At 36.7% G+C, this 22476-nt stretch overlaps 1 protein-coding gene across 1 annotated transcript; it reads left to right on the top strand.

Annotated features, from left to right (window-relative positions):
- The first annotated feature begins 7004 nt into the window (after positions 1-7004).
- On the top strand, positions 7005-22157 carry LOC108412330 (myelin-associated glycoprotein-like). Its single transcript, XM_017684309.2, has 10 exons — positions 7005-7059; positions 7305-7374; positions 8704-9066; positions 12561-12851; positions 14612-14863; positions 17299-17562; positions 17666-17750; positions 17860-17937; positions 19356-19413; positions 21446-22157. Exons 2-10 carry the CDS (start codon positions 7326-7328, stop codon positions 21512-21514), a joined length of 1509 nt encoding a protein of 502 aa, XP_017539798.2. The 5' UTR covers positions 7005-7059; positions 7305-7325; the 3' UTR covers positions 21515-22157.
- Positions 22158-22476: the final 319 nt, after the last annotated feature.

Below are 22476 nucleotides of genomic sequence, written 5' to 3'. Positions count from 1 at the left end.
CACACACTTGTTCACAAAGTGGTGAACCTCGCCCCATCCTTGCTTGTGAATGAACCTTTCAGGGATGCTCCCTTTATACCCAATCACAACACTCACCTGTTTCCAGTTAACGTGTTCATCTGTGGAATGTTCCAAACAGGTATTTTTTTGAGCATTCCTCAACTTTCCCAGTCTTTTGTTGCCCCTGTCCCAACTTCTTTGGAACGTGTTGCAGGCATCAAATTCAAAAAGAGTGAATATTTGCAAAAATATTCCATATATTCTAAATATAAACGCTTATCCATTTGAACATTAAATATCTTGTGTTTGTAGTGTATTCAATTGAATATAGGTTGAAATATAGGTTGAAATAGATTGAAGGATTTGCAAATCATCATGTTCTGTTTTTATTTACGTTTTACACAACATCCCAACTTCAATGGAATTGGGGTTGTATATGTGCTAGCTGTTTCTAATTAGATTGCAATGGGAAAAAGGTAACATTAGTAGTTAAAGATATAATAGGCTTTCCCTCACATGCCATTTTCCTTTACAGAGCATTCAGAATGCTGCAACTCATCTGGTCCATAACTTTCCATGTGATTCTGAGATCATTTTGCAACTTTCAAGAATCAGATACAAAGCTCTGGCTCTCACATTCCTGATGTTTTTCTTTAGAATCTAAGCATGCTCGTAAACCTCGGTCTCTGCATGTCACTGTCATTGCCCCTCTGTGGTGCCGTTCCGGTATAAATTACTCATTATTTCTCTTAAACTGTAACAGAATTTCTGTACTGATTACTTCTTGGAAAATTACTTTATTTTGGAGTTCTCTAAAATCTGTATCACCTGGAAAAATCCTTTCAGTACTTCATACCAGTTAGCCATGGTTAAAGTGATTCATTTAGCTAATGCTGTTTGGAAACCTAGAATTTATAAAAACAACAAAAAATTACTCAAAACCTTTGTGAATAAAATAACAAAGCTTACAGAGTGGTTTCTGAATTGACTGTATCTAGGCTAAATGTAGTCTGATTAGTCTGGGATACTTAGATTCCTCAGCAGACAGCTTGCCATGTTTCTGACACTTCTCATGCTCATTCTGGTCATGTTCACAAGTCAAGTTATGCAGTCAGCTGATGCAAGTGATAAACATACAGTTTAAAAATTATGTACAAAGACAGGCACAGATCATCTATATACATATACCTATAAATGCAAGTAGCATCGTTCTTGTACTTTGTACCATGTTATCTTCCCACAATGACAGTCAGTCAAGTCTTTCCGTCATGGTCTGAAGGTTCATTTCCACAAGAAATGTCCAGCTAACACTTTTCTGCACTCAAGCCATAGTTCATTTCTGAATATTGGATTTTTTTTTCACCAATCCTCTGTTGAATTGTGTCAAAACATGAACATGGTGATAAGGTTTTGATTCACAGTCATCCTACTCAGGGGCACTTTAACCTGCTTGTTAGCCCTGTGGCTACAGGTGGTTGTGAACCCCTCTTTCTAACACTTGTCCTAACCCAAGTATAGCCAGATTCTTCACATTTAGCCCATGTCTGGCCTACACAACACATGTCACAACCAAATTCTAGCCCGGTTCATGACATTTGGCCCATACAACTCGTGCTGCGACCCAAGTCAAGCATGGCTCATGACATTTGGCCCACATCTGGCCCACACAACATGTGCTGCAATACAAATCTAGCCTGGTTCATCGCATCTGGCCCACAACTGACCGACACAATGTGCTGCAATACAAATCTAGCCTTGTTCATGGCATCTGGCCCACATCTGGCCCACACAACATGTGCCATAACCCATGTCTTGCCCAGCTAATGACATTTGGCCCAAATTGTTTTTTTTTTTGTTTTTTTTGGTCAACTAAGCATTAAACACTAACTGTTATATACTGTGAACGTATTTACAGCTCTAATCCTTACTCTGGTTTAAACAGTCGTAGATGCAGTTCAGCAAGACTCTAAACATCTAAAAGAATCAAATAATTGACTCCAATACCTCTGGGAGTCAGGATCAATTCTTGGCTAATGACTCTGAGAGTCAAAATACTTGAGTTGACTTTTCAACTCTGCCAGTTCTGTGCTTTTGCATTGTAATTGGCTTAACACAGGTGTGTGCAAAGCAACAAAGTTTTTCAAAGTATGAATTTGTTTCTAGACTTTAAACAATGCCAAGACTGCTCACCAGAAACTGTAAGCACAAACTCTGACAACAAAAATGTTTTATATATCTATTATTACAATGTGATAGTAAACGCTGGTAGTATTTTATCTTACCATCATACATCCTACTATAATGTTGTCCACAGAGCAGCACTGCTTTTGTCTGCCAGGCAAATTATTAGTCTAGACATAATTATATAAAGATTTTTAAATACAGTTTCACTCTGCAAAAATAAGTGATTTGATCCTGTTTTCCATTACATTGTGTAAAAAATATTGTACAGTTTGTTCCCTCTGAGATGTGCTGTATGTTGAGAGCAGCTTCAGAACATAACTGATTGTTAACAACGCCTGATGGTGGAATTTTACTGTAAAACTCTCCACACAAAGTTGAATTTTTCTGTGGTGACTGCTTCACTGACGATGGATGACTGTCTAACTTTGGTTAACTGCGATAGCCAGAAGGGCAGCCACACTGACCACACCTTGGCTATGTGTCTGCCGTCTGAGTGCACCACTCTGCACCCCACTCTACATTTTCTTCATAGTTGGGGTCGCAGTACACAATGATTAGAAAAGGAACAGAAAAGAAAACCAAAAACAGACGGTATTTACACAGAACATAGTGGAAAATAGGATGAGCTTGAAGTTGGCTTCATATTCCCCAGCTTTTTATTCACATTTTCCGGTCCACCTTAAATGGTGCTGCAGTTCCAAGTACCAGAGCAAGAGCAATTTAAGGTAACTGGGGCATCATTTAAGGTGGTAGGGAAAACTTGAATATGGTGAATGCAAAGCCAACTGCAGCCTTGTGAAAAGAGGAAGATAACATCAAACTGGTCTGCTATGGTTTCTTTTTAAAGAACCATGACTACAGTAATGATTTGCTCAGTACGTATCATTATGTGAAATAGGCCGATGGTAAGATGTGATGAAACATTTGTCAGTTAAGCAGTTGTCAAGCTACTCGATATTACTTGGTATAATTATGAAATTTCATCATATTATTAAAATCTGTAGCTACTAAAAAAAACTGGGTAAATATTGAAAATGATCTAAGCTCTGCTGTATATTATGTCTTGGTTAAAATGAAGTGGAATCATCAGAGTTGGGGGGGTATTTTGTCTTTTTTTCTCTCTTCTCTACTCTCAGAGATTTTTTTTATTCTCTTCACCTTAGCAATGATACTCTTAACTTTTCTTTAGAATTCCCTCACCTTAAATTTAGAATTTTCCCAATTTGTCCCCATTTTTCTCATGCAAGAAATCTGAAATAATAATTTTAACCCTCTTAAGATGGTATTGAGCTACTCAATGTAACATGATAAGTAGCATATGGCATCTGTATGTTACAGCTTTAAGATCTGCATGTATAGGGGGTAAAATATCCACATTTATAGTTTCTTTATCAAAACTTTCAGAAATCAACCCAAATTTTTTTAGAGACTTACTTGAATCTGTCTTATTGCTCCATGTAAACAAACTACACCATAGAAATTCAACTCTCCAAATATGTATAAGGCTAAAATTATCCACAAATGTTTTTAAGCTTGAGTTGTCCCTATAACTTGGATTAGGGGGCCATTTATCAACTACACCATCTAAGATAATAGTAAAGTAAAGGCATTCAGATATTTACCTAACATCTCATAAAGATACCGTCCACACAGAAAAAAGACCATCATTTTCCAGTCTGCTATTGTAACAAGAAAAAATGTAATTAAAAAGCACTATCTTTGATTGCTTGACAATATCAAATGTCCAGCAGTATCAAATTGAGTCAGGGTGACGAATACACTCCCTGAATCTGCTAATGGAATTACTCCATTGATTTATTTAGAGTGCGGCACAGTGGCGTGGTGGGTAGCGCTGTCGCCTCACAGCGAGGAGGGCCTCTCTGTGTGGAGTTTTCATGTTTTCCCCCATGTCTGCGTGGGTTTCCTCCGGGTTCTCCGGTTTCCTCCCACGGTCCAAAGACATGCAGTCAGGCCTATTGGACATGCTACATTGCCGTGAGTGTGTGAGTGACTGTCTGTGTCTGTCTGTCTGCCCTGCGATGGACTGGCGACCTGTCCAGGGTGTTTCCTGCCTTCCGTCCGAAGACTGCTGGGATAGGCTCCAGCACCCCCCCACGACCCTGACGGAGAAGCAGCTTAGAAAATGGATGGATGGATTTATTTAGAATCTGTGAGATGGACAAATTGAATTACCCCATTGAGAACATCAAAACTGACATCATTATTAGAAATCCAAAAGCATCCAAAAATTCAATTCCTCTGTTTTTAAAGAATATGGACACAGCTCCATATGGTCACAGCTCCTGATGTTTCATTTTTACTCCCTTAAAATAATACGAGTACAGTAAATTAGAGTATAACATATAAACCTATCCTGGAGGTTTCTTAAGATCTCATGTGCTATAGATATGCTCAGGTCCAATCTGCCATGCCACACTGCAGAGGCTCTCCACCTATGTGTGGTACAGTTTAGTCAGTTAAACCATTAACACCACCAAAATAACCAAGATCTATATGAACTATAGTCTCATTTGACCACAAAGGCCAAATGATCCATTTATTACTGAAAAACTCTTCTAACGGAGCATTATATCGCAGCATCAGTGTACAGTAAGACACAGGCAAGGCCATGATTCCACCACCTTTATTGAACACCAGGGCAGAAATGGGCAGGGCAGAGCATACAAAGCACTGAACTTACTTCAGGGGACTCACCACTAGCCGCAGACTTCACCCTTACAGTGAATCATCACCACCACAAAACACCCACACCCCAGAAACGAACCAATAATAACACATACACACAATTTAGAATAATAAACAATCACAATAACAACAAAAATAAGTCCTGTTTTTTGGTTACCATGAGCCTTCACATTTGGCCACCCACATGGTCATGCCTCTGGAACCTCTCAGAACCAGTGCCAGCCATTAGCAGGTCACTACACTTATTGTTTTCTCTTTTTTCTCCTTTTTTGGTTGAAAAGTCTTTAATAATGTCCAAATGCCCATCTCAATCTAGCTCATTCCTGAAGCAGACAGCAGTCTAATATTAAAATGACATCCTGGCTATAGGGGCTAATCAGAGGGCTGGCTGATGCTGATGCCACAGATAGTAAACTTAAAAAAAAAAACATTATTTTAAAATTCATATAAATATTAATTCACATAAAATCCTCCCCTTGTCTTTCTTTTTTAGCTGTTTGAGCTCTGCACTCATGCCTTTTGCTGTATGTAACTGGTTCTAACTTCTGTTCTACTATTTATACAGCACTACACAGAAGCAATACAGTGTGCTTTTACGAAAAAAAACAAAAGCTGCCAATCTGCATGCTGATGTTTTGAATAATCCATCCAACGAAGAGTCACAGATATGAATATCATATGTATAAAGATACTCATTGCTGTGTGTGTGTGTGTGTGTGTGTGTGTGTGTGTGTGTGTGTGTGTGTGTGAATTGATAAGGAGAATTAAATGAATGTCATAGAACAAGGGGGTTTGGGGGGGCTCAGGTAAGCCTGTGCATTAAATTGCCCCGATCCTACCACCATCACACAAACACGCAAAGACATTATCAGGACAATTGTGTCTGGATGAAGAATTGTTAGTAATATTAAGCTTAACTAATGTTAACTGTTTAATGTCTAAACCCAACTTCTGTCTTGGAAGTTGTTCATGTAAACATGAAAACAGATCAAATAAATAAATGAAAACAGTGGTGGACAGTAAATGTAATTCATTACTGTACTTAAGTAGTTTTTCCGTGTATCTGTACTTAAGTACTTCCATTTCGGCCAACTTTTTACTTTCACCCCACTACATTTCAAAGTCAAATATCTTACTTTTTACTCCACTACATTTTGAGAAATCTGTCATTCCTTTTGGTTTCTGTGTGTATAAAAACGTAACATGTCAAAACAAAAGAAGCGTGAAGCAAGAACAACAATCAGGGCACTGGCGCGTTTCTTTTTTTTTTTCTGAATTCATACAAACACTTTAATTTTATAGTAAATTAGTTTTGGGTTAGTTCATGTTTATGAACAGAGACCTACAGATTAATATAGTAAAGGAAAACTTCTTTGTGATCCTGAGTTTAAAGCTAGTTTTTATTCAACGTGTAACTAATTTACAAAGTAATCTTAAACTGAAACTTTGCTTGTTTGTAAAAGTGATTTCAGAGCCACTCGGTTCTCCCTGATGGAAACTGTTTGCATTCAGTGTTTTGTGCTTATGATAATTTTAATAGACGTCAGCGTCACTAATTAATGACGTTCTATTAAAAGACTGGTTTACCAAGAGAGACGCTGGAGGATTTTCACCTAAAATGAGTTCATGAAGCGACTCTTGTTACAAAAATGATAACAGGGCATCAGAGCCATAATTAATCTTTTAGTGCTTTTACTTTCGATACTTAAGTACTTTTTAAGGCAAATACTTTTGTACTTTTGTAGTAAGGACTTCTACTTTTACTGGGGTAATATTTTACCTTGGCTATCTCTACTTTTACTCAAGTACATGCTTTGTGTACTTCGTCCACCTCTGACAGAAAATGCCAGCCTGACGTGGCAAAGTTGCTGGTTGTATCTGTCCAAGCAAGAAGAAAATGTGATGGAGAACTAACTTAGTATTACATCATGATGGCACTGACCAGACTGTATGAAAAATAAACACTTCAGATGTGGTACTTTCCATTAATTCTACATGCATTGTACACATATAAAAGATAAGATGTAAATCTATTGGAAACTAAAAGGCAAAAGGAGGAAGTGATGATGACCAAAATAAAGACATCACGCTGGCTCTGAAAAGGGAACAGAGCAGACAAGGTCAGTGGTCTTGAGAATCAACATCACCAACACTTACTGGAGGAAACAAGTAAGTAATTAATTATGATAGTAATGTAATAATGAATTTTGAAGGTATGGAAATGGCATTGCTTTATTTTCTGTACATGTTTCTAAGCTTAAAAAATCCTCACAAACATGTGCTACACAAAATCCAATGCATTTGAAGTGAACTACAGATAACTAACCCAGCTAAGTCTCAGATTTAATGTAAAATTGTTACAGAGATTGATCTTCAGTTCTCCTAAAGTGCTATTATAAATATCAATCTTCCAGATCCATAACTAGGAAAAGAAGATGGCATTTTGCTGGTTGTATTTGTGTATCTACTCACTCTGGTTCAAAGGTAGGTTGAGGAAAATCTGTATATGTTTATGGGGGCAATAGCTACCTACTGTCTAAAACCTACCATACTGTAATGTACTAAGACCTTTGCTTAATAATTATGTACAAGTTTTATATATATATATATATATATATATACACATACAAGGATATAGTTGCAGAATTAGTTCCATGAACACTTTCACGAGAGTGATATGGATCACAGGTTTCTTAAGGTTTGTTAAAAGGAATGAAAGGTAGTTGTTTGGATTTTGGTATTGTGGCACAGTTGGGTCTGTAATCTGTGTGATTAGATAAAACTACACCAAAAGTTAAACCATGACAAAAGAAAGCTAATATGTTCAAATTTGGAATTGAGGGGGTGGGTATGGGTCGATACACAGCAAAAAAATGATGTCTTTTTTTTACATTAATCTGGTCTATTTAGCTAATATTCCTCATTTTGAGTTTGTTGTAAGAATGTTATAAAATAATGTAACTTTCTACACATTTTTACTCGTTTTGAGTTACTTCATCAAATAATTTTCTTTTTGTCAGATAATTTAGCTTGTTTCAACTATTCTTGAAATGCGCAGAGTTATCTACATAAGTAAAGCAGATGGTTCTTCAGGGTTTTTTTAGTAAAGAAAATGGTCCTGTATAGAACCATGAACACATTGTGAAACGGCTTAATGGTGAATGTGTTGTATATGATTCTATATTAAATCTTTTTGAAAATGGTTCTATATAGCACCAAAAAGGGTTCTCCTATTGTTAGAAGCTTGATATACACTTACCATTCCATTCAATTTGCAAAAGCAATTAAATGCATTATAGTATTTCTAGTGAATTACACAGTACTGTAAGTATGACATCCATAAATGCGACAGGCAGGTGGATATTCTGCAGGGGAAATGAAATTCAACCTAACACTTGTTCTCTAAAAAGTCTGTGTGACCATTTCAATGACCCAGATGTAGTTTGAGTGGGTTGAAAGGCATATTGGGGATGTATTTATGAAAAAGATTTGGGTGATTACGGGTTTCTGGTGTTTGTCACCCTCATACCTCCAGTGCTAGTAGAGCAAAATTTGGCCACTTGACATGACTTAGCTGATAAACTGCATCTGGGGCAAGAGGACAATAGTGTAAATTAGGTTTTTTTGCCTTTGCTTCAAAGTTAGGTTTCAGGCTTTTGCCTCTTAAAGCCCATCTTTTATGGAAGTAAAGAGAGCTGTGAAAGCAAGTTTCAGTGAATGAGACTAAAGGTGCCTGATGATTACTGGCATGCCATGCCACAGTCACATACATGGAAACATTGAGGAAGTTTTATTTATTCTTTGTCATTTCAGTGTCTGTCGCTAAGGGTGACTCATGGCATCTAGAGGTGCCTCCCTCAGTGGTCGGTCTGGAGGGCTCATGTGTGGTCATTCCCTGCCTGCTCAGCTACCCTGGTCCAGACAGGAAGGCCTCAGACCTCACAGGAATCTGGTTCACAGATTCGAATGAGATTGTCTACCATTCTTCCACTACCAAAATCAGCACTAATTTTCAGCATCGTACGAGCCTCCTGGGTGAACTGAGGCACAGAAACTGCTCACTTAAAATCAGCCCTTTACAACACACTGACAGTGGCCCTTTCACTTTCCGGATCGAGATTGAAGATTTCAACAAGTACTCCTTCGCAAAGAATAAAGTCTCTATTACAGTGAAAGGTGAGTGCTTTTAAGGTTCCAATCAATGCGTTCATTTGACCCTCTCTCCTTACATACAAAGGTGAATTAACTTTTTAAATATATAATATGAATGTTATGTTTTACAGCATAAGATAGCTATACATACTTTGTCCATTTTAAGACTTATGAACCAATGGATTGAACCAGTCTTCTGACCTTCCAAGGCATCCACCCTTGTGGTAGACTTTTAAGTCTGGGCTGCTCAAAGTGTAGAAAGAAGCTAGTCTGTCATGTGAGGTTGTTTGATTTGGCTTACCAGAAAGTTATTTTTAAATTGTTTTGTATATTGTCTTATTAGCCCTCAGCCCAGCACAAACATTGCAAGGCAAAAGTTTAGACACCTCATTCTAAAATATTGAGATCAATGCAATGTCATTAAGATGAGCAGATTAATTCAGGACACAGGTTTGTTTACATTAGTGCGAGATTTGAGTCACTTACCTAAATGAATGTGACCCATCAAGTTAGAAAGTTTGGATTTGAGCAAAAAAAATCAGAACTGAGCAATTAGACTTATAATGTGAACATAGCTAAAAAGCTGCTTTCACACTGTTTGATTCCAACATGTAGTTTTCTTTCACATTTGGGTACAATTAGACTGGGGCGCAATACCCCAAAGCTTAATTATCTAATTATGTTGATAAGGTCCATCAGAACAACCATCAGTAGACAAGCAAGTGTTTCTCAAAAACTCAGTTATAACAGACATTCACAACCAGAGCTGAAGAGCTAAGTAGCTGGAGTGAAGGTTTTGCGGTTGTAGCTAGCAACATAATTTCTGTTAGTTCATGAAGAAGATGTCATTGAGGCAAACACACTTTGAAGTTTGGGTATTTTGTTCATAGTCTTGCTCTTAAAATAATATTGTCTTTTGATTCATTTAGTTAGATAATATTGCCATTATAACAAGCTGTTCTGTGTGTAAATGTATTGCATTTATGGGAGTAGTGGCCTTCTTATTGAACCAGTGCAGGTCTCATTTGCATGGCTTATTAGCAATATTTGGGAAGGTTGTGAATAAAGTCCAATGAAGTGGCACATCTGTTTAAGGTGCCATAGAATACATTTATTCAGCATTTCAAATTATGTTTACACAGAAGGCACGTGACTTTGTTCAAGGCAAAACATGCCCAGATTTGGTTGACCTGCCCATTTACAGGTTAAAAAATTCAGAATTTAATGAGTTCTGCTCTGATTGGCAGGTTTACAGTTAAGCACCATGATGACCACATAGAAGCAACATGTTAAAATAGACAAAGTCAGCAAAATAAAATGAACCTCCATGTAAATAATCTAACTAGCAAGCTTCAAGTAACTAGCATAATGTTACAAGTACACTAGTTACTTGCTTTCAATCTTGACAGTAATACAAATGAAAGGTTTTAGCTCACTTTGAAACATTCTATTTAAAATGCTTCAACTTCAACCATCACAAACTCTTAGCATGGCTGGCTACTTACAGGTTGCTGTTGGGGTTGTCTTGCTAATCAAGGTAGAACTGTCCCTTCCTCTATTCAGTGTCAAACGCTGAGTGAAGCTGCTCAATATTGTCCATGGTTTGAGAAACTGTCTGGAGTGAAATGTGTGGAACAAACTAACAACTCTGAATTAAAGTTGCCCTGAACTCAGCTTCCCAATTTCAAGCTTTCCGTTCTACTGCAAGTGGTGCTGCAGTTACATTCTGGTGCCTGTGCAAACTGTGACATTTAAGGTAAAACAGAACATTAAATCAAGAAGCTGTCATATAGGAAGCTAACTTTTGCCTTGTGTAAACACAGATCTCAACCATGTTGACAGTTCAGCTCTTTGGGAAAAGTATAAAAATTGCGAATATCCCTTCACAGCCTGAAAACATTATTTTTTGCAAGTAGTCCACCATTTCCATTGCTTTTGCTGTTGTTGTTGTTTCTGCTGGGCTATAACATGATCTAGTGTATGTTTTTTGGGGCCAAAAATGTTAATGAGTCAAGATTATTATGTAACAGTTTAGGATTTTGGAATTGCTTCATTTTACCACCTTATTCTTTTGCGTTTGAGGAAGGAGATAACAGTTTTTAAGGGTTATGGTTACGTCAATTCCATGTCCTTAACTTTCCTTATTCAACTATGCCAATGTAAATACAGTTTTGCATTCTATGACACCTTCGATAGTGATAGTAGTGAGTTTGGTTCCATTGGATGCGATTATCTGATGTTTTCAAAGTGCAAAATATGCATTTATTGTCAAATGAAATTTTATGTTAATCATAGAATGGAAAACAGCCTCTAGGTCAACTGACCAGCTCCAAAGTTGGGATTGTTCAACAATTACACAAATAATAGCTGTGATTAACAAAGGTGTAACAGATTGCACTTATGTGGATGGTAGTGTTCCTATTTACAAATGAATGTAAACATCTTTTAATATTCCTTGAATATGTTTGGATGGTAATAGAGAAATATGAGGAAGCTTCTTAGGCTTTATTGCTCTGATATGAGGTCTGCAGCCCTAGACTGAACCAACTTTGTATAGAAATGCAAAATGCAGAGAAAGGAAATGTAGGCCTAGTAAAAACATAATGAACTTAGTCATAGTTCAAATATATGGAACACATGGCTTGAAGTCATTTGCTACATGAGTCAAATCTGGTTTTGTTTGTTTATTTTGATACCCTAAAAGGAAGTAAAGCAGTGCAGTGCTAAGCAATAACAGCAGTTCATGAGACAACATGGAAATCTTAACATGAACATAAATGTCTGATTAAAGTTTCTGCTCTCCATGTCTGAGCTGTGATATGTGAAAATGCACCACTGTCTCGTCCCACAGTCTCATGTCATTAACCACTGCACTCCGAACGAGGAAAAAAACACAAAATCTGATTTTAATCAAATTTGAAACCACCAACAACATCCAACTTGAATCCATACGGTAAAAAAGGTCAGAGTTTTGCCCTTTAAACTGCAGAAAATCTGTCCCGCTCAACCCGCTGAAATGACAGATTTGAGCTGCTGGTCCAAACAAGATCTATTTGTCTTAAAGTCGTTCAGCCAAAGTTTATTCTGAAATCAAGAGTATTAAAAGGCAGTTTGTCCCTCTTTGCTGCAGTAATAGTAACAAAGACTTTACACTGGAAGTGTGGGAATTTGATTTGGCAGTCAGCCACAAGAGCCTTAGTAAGGTCAGATACTGATGTTGGATGATGAGGTCTAAATTCGAAATGTCACTCCCACTCATCTGAAAGGAATTCGATTGGGCTCTATTACTTCACAGTTCCGCTGCTCCGCAGTCCACTGCTGGGGGTGTATTTATTGCAGCTCTGGTCCTGAAGTAGCACTGCTCTGTCTTTCTAGAGTTAAACTGAGTGATGGGCGAGGCTCCTACAGGACCAGGTTTGAAAACCTCTAACATTTGACTTGTGCTTGTGGAACACCATGTTTGTTCAAAGATGATTTTACCTGGTGGTATCATTTTTGTTACTTTCATTTAAGTGTAGATACCCCAGAACCACCTACGCTTTCTGTGGAACAGCGAATAAAGTCAGGGAAGAAAGTGACCACAACCTGTACCTTCCTGCACTCCTGTCCTTCTGACCCACCAAATCTCACCTGGAGCCACCAAGGAAAAGTTAGCAGTCAATCAACACGGCAAACCAATGGTCAGTGGAAGGTGACGTCATCTCTGAGCTTTACCCCCACCAAACGGGACCATGAAAAATTGCTGAGTTGCACAGCTGTGTTTACAGGAGGGAAGAAAGTGAGCAGCATCACAGTTCTCAATGTCACATGTGAGTCAATGCACAGCATCTTGTTACATTAACACATGTTGAAGTTAAAAAATGCTTTTTTCTTTTTCCTATTTAGTTTCCATTCCAGATATGAAAGGTTTTTTTTTTTTTGGGTAGATAAGCTTTGATCATTCAAATAAATCAATTAAAATACAACCCTAAATTAGAAGCACCTCACTTACTGGCATGTAGCAGCATTGCTGTTCTGTGGCATCAGTTCCTCAAGTAAAACAACCAGGTCAAATACCAACTTCCATATTTCTGACTCATTTTCCAACTGCAGACTTTATTCTCAGCAAATAATTACATTAATTAATGCGTTTGGGGTTGATTTTTCTTTAGTTGTGGGATTTATACAGATTTTTGTAAATAGCACTTAGTCTTAGGCATCTAAGCACATTGCTTAAACTCATATATCCCAGGAGTAAGTGTGCTTTTGCCTGCAAAATGCAAACAAATCTAATTATCTAATTATCATAATTAGTACATTAAACTAACAAGAATTAATTTTTTTATTAAAAATAGTTGACATATTGGTAAATAGATTAAAGAAAAGAAAAAAAAACGGTCCTCACTTTGCCTTGATGTCCCCAGCCATTGCAGCCATTTGTGAAATTCCATATTTAGCACACATGACTTAACAAAATGAAGTAGGCTTTCATCTTTTACTCCAAAATGCTGTATCTGGATCAGTTTTCAAAACACATTTCAGACTTTTAACTGACTGTGTAGACTAAAATCCTTTTCCTTAAGTGACTTAATACCCTAATTATGCTCATTTTATTAAAACAAATGTTAGAACACTCCATTTTGTCTAAGCAAGCATGTCACAGGACCACCATCAAAGAAATAAAAAGATGTACCTAAATATAAAAGAGGAGGTATTATCAGTGTAAATTTAGAAGTTAGGCTTTGGGACAATCACCTCCCAATAGAAAGCGCACTATAAATTATTTTGCATAGATTTAGCTTCTCTCATTTAATTCCTTAGGTTTAAATAGATCAAAATCTATAAATAAATATTGCCTTGTGTTCTTCCACTCAAAGACAGTGATATAGACATAATACTTCAGTTCCAAAGCACTGCTGAGCGCTGTCTTATGTTTGTAGGGTACAAAGAAAAGTATTATTGTTGTTGTTGTTGTTGTTTGATTGTGTTTTTTTTGTTTGTTTGTTTTGTTTTGTTAAAATCACAATAACCAAACATTTAAGTGCACTGCTGTTAGGTGTGGTCCATGAAACTTGAACAGCAAAGTAGCAAAGTCTTTCTTAAATAATCACTTGCATTTTCAGTTTTTGACCAAAACTTTCACCATGATTATATTCTGTTGACTAGTGTTTGTCTAAAATAAAGTCACCAATTGGCTGCTGCAAATATGCTATGTGTTCTGCTAAAGGTTTGGATAATTTTATCAATCAAAAATGTGATACACACAGAAAATTTATTTTTCCTTTTGATTTTACTTGCGAAATAAATAACCCTCATCATTTCACTACCTCCTAGTTCCTCCTTGGGCAGTATTCAGTTCCTTTTCCAGACTCACCAACTTGTAGAAAACTAAAAATGTCCTCTTACCAGAAAATGCATTGTCTAACTACTGAGAGCTTGTTGGTAAAACTATCTGTAACAGTTTTCTTAGTAACTGATAACATATTAACCTATGCCTCTTGTGTCCTGCTGTAAGGATGACAACTGCTTTTAAAGTGCATCAAAAGTCTCAAAATACAGTGACTGACAATGTGCACTGCTTTCACTACAGATCCTCCGGTCAGTGTTGAGGTGATCTCCAGCTCTTCAGTGCAGGAGGGCGACTCTGTGGAGCTGAACTGCTCCTGTGACGGTAACCCTGCTGCACATGCCTACCAGTGGTTCACTGAGAAGGGTACGTTGGTGTCAGAAGGACAAAATTACATGCTGAAGAGTGTGAAAAGACACCCTGAGCCTCTCTACTGCACAGCCATTAACACAGAGGGACAAGCCAGGTCCACACCAATCCAGCTCAATGTGTTGTGTGAGTAAAGTTAGAGGCTGACAGCTCAATTCAAGACATTCCCATTATTTTTATAGATACTGCATGCACGTATAACCAGCTAGAACACTGTAGATGACATTTAGGCACTGTATACAGAGTGTGCTGTAAACTGAGATGTCATTATCTTTTAACTACTGTAATTGGACTTTTGTTCAAGTTCACCTACCACATAGGTTCACTTGATAGTTTGAAAGATTTACAATTACTGTCTGCACATTGGTGCTCAAATCTGTCCTTTTAACAACACTCAATAAGCGTTTGGGAACTGAGGACACTAATTGTTGAAGCTTTGTAGGTGGAATTCTTTCCCATTCTTGCTTGGTGTACAACTTCAGTTGCTCAACAGTCCGGGGTCTCCGTTGTCATATTTTGCACTTCATAATGCACCACACATTTTCAATAGGAGACAGGTCTGGACTGCAGGCAGGCCAGTCTGGTACCCACACTCTTTTACTACGAAGCCACGCTGTTGTAACACGTCAGAATGTGGCTTGGCATTGTCTTGCTGAAAAAAGCAGGGACGTCCCCGAAAAAGACGTTGCTTGGATGGCAGCATATGTTGCTCCAAAACCTGTATGTACCTTTCAGCATTAATGGTGCCTTCACAGATGTGCAAGTTACCCATGCCATGGGCACTAACACACCCCCACACCATCAGAGATGCTGGCTTTTGAACTTTGTGCTGATAACAATCCGGACAGTCCTTTTCCTCTTTGGCCTGGAGGACACGATGTCCATGATTTCCAAAAACAATTTGATATGTGGACTCGTCAGACCACAGGACACTTTTCCACTTTGTGTCAGTCCATCTCAGATGAGCTCGGGCCCAGAGAAGCCAGTGGTGTTTCTGGGTGTTGTTGATATATGGCTTTCACTTTGCATGGCAGAGTTTTAACTTGCACTTGTAGATGGAGCGACGAACTGTGTTCACTGACAGTGGTTTTCTGAAGTGTTCCTGAGCCCATGTGGTAATATCCGTAACAGAATGATGTGGGTTTTTAATGCAGTGCTGCCTGAGGGATCGAAAGTCATGGGCATTCGATGTTGGTTTTCTGCCTTGCTGCTTACTTGCAGAGATTTCTCCAGATTCTCTGAATCTTTTGATGATATTATGGACTGTAGATGATGAAATCCCTAAATTCCTTGCAATTGCACATTGAGAAACGTTGTTCTTAAACTGTTGGACTATTTGCTCACGTAGTTGTTCACAAAGTGGTGAACCTCGTCCCATCCTTGCTTGTGAATGACTGAGCCTTTCAGTATTCAATTGAATATAGATTGAAAAGGATTTGTATTGTATTCTGTTTTTATTTATGTTTTATGTTAACTTCATTGGAATTGGGGATGTACTTGCAGCATTTATTGCAGCTCTGCTTAAAACTAAATAAGTTTACATAAAGCTCTGCGCGACCTAGTTCTTGATCTCACCCTATATATTTTATAATTAATAAGAAAATAGGTAAACATTTTAAACATGTAATAAGCAAAGATTCTGTTTCCATGCACAATAATGAGAAAAGAGCTAAAGTTTCTTGCATCCAAGTCTCTTGGTAATCTTTTGCTAATTTTTATCTCAACCTGTTACACTTGATATTCAAATTAACGACAAATCCCACCTGTTTTTTCTACATTTCTACAGAATGTAATGATTCAGATGCAGTTTGACACACAGCACCCTAAATATAACTGGATTTAACAGAAATGATTTAGGCCAAAACTTATTGTTGAACTATTGTAAAAAGCCAAGTTTTTTACAAATGAGGTGCTAGAAAATCATAAATTTGCTTTCATCTTTTATTAACTTCAGATCACATTTGAATATGCCACGAAGAGTGTGTTAACAAGGCACATTCTCAGATTTCAGATAAAACCAGTAAAAAGGTGGACACAGCTTAAACTCACCTAAATTCAGTACTATAGATTCTTTCATCTCAAAATATTCACAGAGCCCTGATTTAATAGCATAACTAGGGTTTTCTGATGAGTGGCTGTGCTTTGTCTGTGCCATAATGTAGTTAAAAAATAGGTGAGACTGATCAAGGTAATTACCAAAATAATCCCAAATTCACAGTGCTTTAAAAAACCTTAAAAAACTTAAAAAAAATTTTATTTTACAGCATAACTCATCTTCTGTCTATAATTTGTGTGTCATCTTATAGACCTCCATCATCATCACTGGTCAGTTTCTAACAACTTGACCTTTGTTAGTTGGATATTTGTATTAGTAAATACAACAATGACACTGAGATGTTTAACAATCCCAAAATCCATACTACTACAATGGCAGTGTGTCATGTAGCAACAGATGGGCTACACTCAGTAACTGTAAACCTCCAAAGTGCACCTAGGTAGTACATACTAACAATTTTTGTTTCTCATAATTTAGGATTATTTTCTTTCATTATTCTCTGCAGATCCTCCTGAGATTAAGGTTGGTTCTTCATGTACCTCTGAGATCTCCACAGCGACTTGTCTGTGCATGGTGGATTCCCATCCCACCAGCGACATCAAGTGGTGGACTTCAGATCCATCTAAATTGCTAAACAGCTCCAACACAGAAATACATGGCTCTCTTACCATAGTTACTCTACAGGGGGTGCTAGACTCAAACACTGTGCACTGCCATGCGAGTAACAGCCAGGGGAATTCTACCATGACTTTACAAGTGCCTCACAATGGTGAGACTCAGATTACAAGAACAGGAATACACTGTGTGTGAAATATTTTAAGTATAATATAAAGTATTCAGTCTGATGCTTGTCTAATGCTACTTTTTGACAGGAAAGCTTGTGTACATTGCAGTTGCTGTCTCTGTTTTTCTTGTGGTCATCACTGGACTCACAGTATGGATGGTAAAAAGAAGCCAGTAAGAATGTAGCACCCAGTTTTCAGTATAATGCATTATTCTAATAACTACATTGAGCAATATACTAAAATATGTAGAAAATCTGAAAAGAAAACTTCTTCTTTTTAAGTGTAAGCAGCAAGACAGAAGAGCCTGTAACACATAGGAAGACTGAAGAGAATGTGACCTCACAACCTGGCTCAGAAAGGTATTTGTGAAGTTAAAGTTTATACACCTCCTTAAAAAAAGGCTGTACAACAGGACAAACTGCAGCTATGAGTTGAATATAGCTAAGAAACACTACAGAGTTAAACCAGGGAGGGTTCTTTAGAAAAGACAATGGTTATATATAGAACCTTGACAACCTGGTTACATGGTGGCTCTCTATGATGAAAAGCCTCCTATATGGATCTTTCCTTTTTGAAAAATGTTTTTTCAAATAACCCATTTTCATTACTTTATAGAACCCTTTCTACTCAGCGTGTGTAAGTCTATTGTCACGCATCTCTTTTTCCTAAATTATCAAAACTTCCAATCCAGTTTCTTCATTAAGGTTTAAAGAGACTTGTCAATGTGGTTCAGGTAGTGTTGTAGCCAAGACCACTAGAGACCATTTTGTCAATATCCAGATACAAGATCCAGACATAGCAAATCATAGGCAAGATCAAAATCCAGATACATCAAGTCACAGTATGACTTACTGTGGTCTATGAAAATGAACAAATCTTCACTATATAGCTAAACACAGCCACAACCACCAGCGGTAACAACGTAAAGGTAATTTGTTACTGTATTTAAGTCGTTTTTTCTGTGTATCTCTACTTTACATTTTGGGTGACTTTTTACCTTTACTTCACTACATTTCAAAGTCGAACATCTTACTTTTTACTCCACTATGTTATGCGACATCTGCCGTTCCTTTTGGCCTCTGTGTGCATAAAAACTTAACATGTCAAAACAAAAGAAGTGCGAAGCAAGAACACCAATCAGGGTACAGCGCGCACTTTGTTTTGAGCTTGTTTTGACCTGTTGGTCATACCAACCCAGTGCAAGCATACAGTTCAATGTCAGTGCAGCAGCATCTATTGAACATAAATGATGGAACTAATCCCACTGTTTGTAAATAGACCACAATATAGAAATATGTATAAATATGCAGTTGTGACTGGCATGTGTCTTTTTACTGAATTAACACAAACAAGTTATAGTATAGTAAAAGATTAAGTTAATTGATCTTTTAGTACTTTCACTTTCGAACCTTAAGCACATTTGAGGGAAAATACTTTGTACTTTTACTCAAGTGGTGGTCTAAAAGGAGGACTTCTACTTTTACTGGAGTAATATTTTACCTTGGCTATCTCTACTTTAACTCAAGTACATGCTTTGTGTACTTCATTCACCACTGACAGTCACACAGCTTCTTTAGCAATCAGTCATGCAGGATAGATTACATTTATAATTTCTATGACTGTAAATTTTACATTTTGCAAACTGAACATGTATTTACAAATAGAAATGTGTGTACATGAATTAAACATGCCAAAATATGGACATTAAACATATCATGGTGATAGATATTAGCCGTCAGTCAATTCACAACATTAAAAAATGTCATTTTATTTGCAGAGAGTGCAAAGCCTACTCAACCTACGGTGGCAGTCAGAATGTATATGGCAACATGACGGTAGGTCCAGCATTCCAAATTTTGCTTTTGGGGAAACTATTAGTAGTTTTAGATTCTAAAAAAAGTCACATTTTCATCAGTAACAGTGCAGAGCACATATGTAATGTTATATGTATAATTTTGGCATGTTGACAGTGCAGTGAACACATCCTCTACAGTTAACACACGTCTTGGCAGTTTAATGCAAATGTTGTTCATTTGCTAAATTTGACATATTGGAAAAAATTTACCATAAATGGTGGCTTGTGCAAAAGTTATGGCACAAAACGTGCTGTTATGTTTTAATTAGTTTTCAGAAATATCCACTACAATAAGCAGAAATTGTGCACTAAAAAAACAAAACCATATTTCATTTTGTTCCCTTTGGAAACATGTTAACTTATCTTCAGTTAAAAAATCAACAAAACATACTTTTTATTTATTCAATGTTGTTCAGAACGTGTTGCAGAACAGTGTTGAAAAGGATCTGCAAATCATTGTATTCTGTTTTTATTTATGTTTTCCACAATGTCCCAACTTCATTGGAATTGAGGTTGTATATAATAATATTAATTTAAAAAATATAATATATAATAATGGAGTCCATGATGTTATGAATTCTAATGAGGTTCTCAAGGCATTTGGGGGGAAAAACAACCACACCACATCACAGACCCTCCACCATGCTTAACTGTGGGCATCAGCTTCTTTTCAGTATAGTCATCCTTCTTTTTATGCGGAATCCACCTTGACATGCCCAAAAGCTCTATTTTTGTTTCATCTAAACATAGAACATAATTGCAAAGTCCCAGTAGTGTTTAGCAAAGTCAACAGTTCACAGTTGCTTGAATTTTTTAAAAAAGTATTAGATATGGGCATTATGTACATAGATTATGTAGATAGGGGCATTTTTAGGTGAGTAGCCTTTTTTAAAGCCATTTCCTGACAGAAGGTCAAGATACTTTTACCTTATTTAAATTCTTTTGTCTTTCCCATGTTGAAGAATGACTAAGAGAATTTGACCTTGGTGTCCCCTCATATATAAACCCTGTTGAAACAGAAAGGCATAGATACTTGGAAGTGCCTAGACACTCTAGTCAACTCAAAAAGTAAAAAAAAAAAAAAAAAAAAGCTACAGTTGAATTTTGCTTCTAAGAATGTCAAGGAGTATCAATAAATTGTGGAGCATGTCAAAAATAATTATTGCTTTATGAGGGTTTTTTTTGTCTGAGAATAAATTTCCTTCAAGTAAAGGTTGATTTTTTTTCCTCATGTTTTCAGTGTGAGATGAAGCTAATTTACCAAAAGTTGAATTTAAACTCTTTTTACCTGTCTGTGCCAGGGGTGCCAATGAATGTGCATGGGACTTCAATGTACTAAAAACAACATTATCCCCAAAATCATTAAACATTGTTAACTGTCACTCCTACAAACACATAAGGACCAACTTCTAATGAAATAAATAAAATCTCACTTTAAAAAAAGAAGTGTTCACTGTATGAGTCAGAGCATGATTTACTAGATTTACTAGAGTCCAAACATCCAGATTACTGAACATCATATTTTAACCTGAAACATACAAAACTGTTTTTGAAATACATGCAGCATCATACAGAAACAATGCTTGATTTGGTATTGGAGGAATTGAGCATCTGTCTTGCCAGCTGCCATGTTTGTTTTTGTTTGGCACAATAAAAAAGTAAACATTCTAAAAAATGACCAACCAACCAAGAAGGACTGAGTTCTGTAGAAACACATGAAAGCAAGTGTAGTTATTTACTTGCTTCTGTAGTGATAGAATACCTGTGGAAAAAATGTCCAGTATACTGGACATTCGGAATGCGGGAGTCCATTGGGTGGCATGTAGTAAGGGGTTAGCTTAAAATTATTGTAAAACAATGTCTCAGGCATTAGAGTATATATATATATATATATATATATATATATATATATATATATAAAACCATTTCCTGTAGCTTTTTATGTTTTTAATGATTTTTTATGAGGTACATGTTAGAGACATTTTTAACTTTACCCTTTTCTGTGCTTGCAGCTTGAAGAAGAGCAGTGTTCAGACACATATGAAGTTACTGATGGTGATGCGGTTTATGCTAATATGTGAACTTCTAAAATAATTTCAAACTGAATACTTTAACCTGTAGGGGACTACATCATCCTCCATATATACTTTTACATCTTAATTTATGATTTATGCCAAGTAGCAATAAAGTTTGTGTTGTATTGTATTGTTGTATAGAGTTTGTGTTTGTATTGCCTCTGTATACAATATCATTAATGTTACAATGGCCATCTGGTATGGTTATTTGCATCGCAGTTGATCAGAACCTGAGGTTTTGATCCACTTTCACAGTCAAGTCATGTTGTATATTGTGACTGTCCACAGAAAACAGCCCCAATTTTGGCAATTTTTATTTTTTTATATCATTTAAACATGGTTGCTGTCCTTAACATTGGGTGAACATTTTATGAAGAATGGACAAATAGAAATTCACCAAAATCACTTAAAGTAAAAAACAGTTTATATTAACTTAAATTAAACATTAGGAACGTTCTTGCTTTTTCTTGTAAAGTTACTTTTTTTGACAGCAATGACATAAAACTCCTAACCGAGTACTTTTCCACTGCCAAGTGATTGGGAACCTCTGCACACAGCAAATATAAGAGGAAGCAAAGATTGTTTTGTTTTTTTCTCTGTTTTCTGTTTATTTCTTAGAAATAAAGAACATGAACATGCATTTCTAAAATGGTCTTTTTTCTGTTCCCTTTTGTAAAAAAGAGGCTAAAAAATGCTTCTTTTAAAATGTGCTAACTTCCAGAACTTCTAAGCAGTAGAACACAATACAGAGGGCTTTTTTTCAGGTTTTCTGACAAAAGCCACCCAATTCTTTCCTTTTACCATAAACCATCAAATAAATCTCTTCCCCTTAACTTCAGCTGCTGCAGTAGCTCAGTGATGTGGATACACTGATCAAACAGGTCTTTTTCCTTATTCTATAATGAAAAGTTTTAATGGGCCAGATTCACTGTTATTCACGGTAAATGAGAGTTGTTCAGAAAGTCACT

Source organism: Pygocentrus nattereri, chromosome 17, assembly GCF_015220715.1.
Source record: "Pygocentrus nattereri isolate fPygNat1 chromosome 17, fPygNat1.pri, whole genome shotgun sequence".
NCBI classification, from domain to species: domain Eukaryota; kingdom Metazoa; phylum Chordata; class Actinopteri; order Characiformes; family Serrasalmidae; genus Pygocentrus; species Pygocentrus nattereri.
The sequence above is the reverse complement of the archived record's forward strand: the minus strand, read 5'-3'. Positions and strand labels throughout refer to the sequence as shown.

Excerpts from the sequence above, each read along its gene's own strand:
- LOC108412330 (XM_017684309.2), top strand. The coding sequence starts at position 7,326 with ATGGCATTTTGCTGGTTGTATTTGTGTATCTACTCACTCTGGTTCAAA. Across the intron at positions 12,852-14,611 it reads CACAGTTCTCAATGTCACAT|ATCCTCCGGTCAGTGTTGAG; the intron begins GTGAGTCAATGC and ends CTTTCACTACAG. Across the intron at positions 14,864-17,298 it reads AATCCAGCTCAATGTGTTGT|ATCCTCCTGAGATTAAGGTT; the intron begins GTGAGTAAAGTT and ends TATTCTCTGCAG.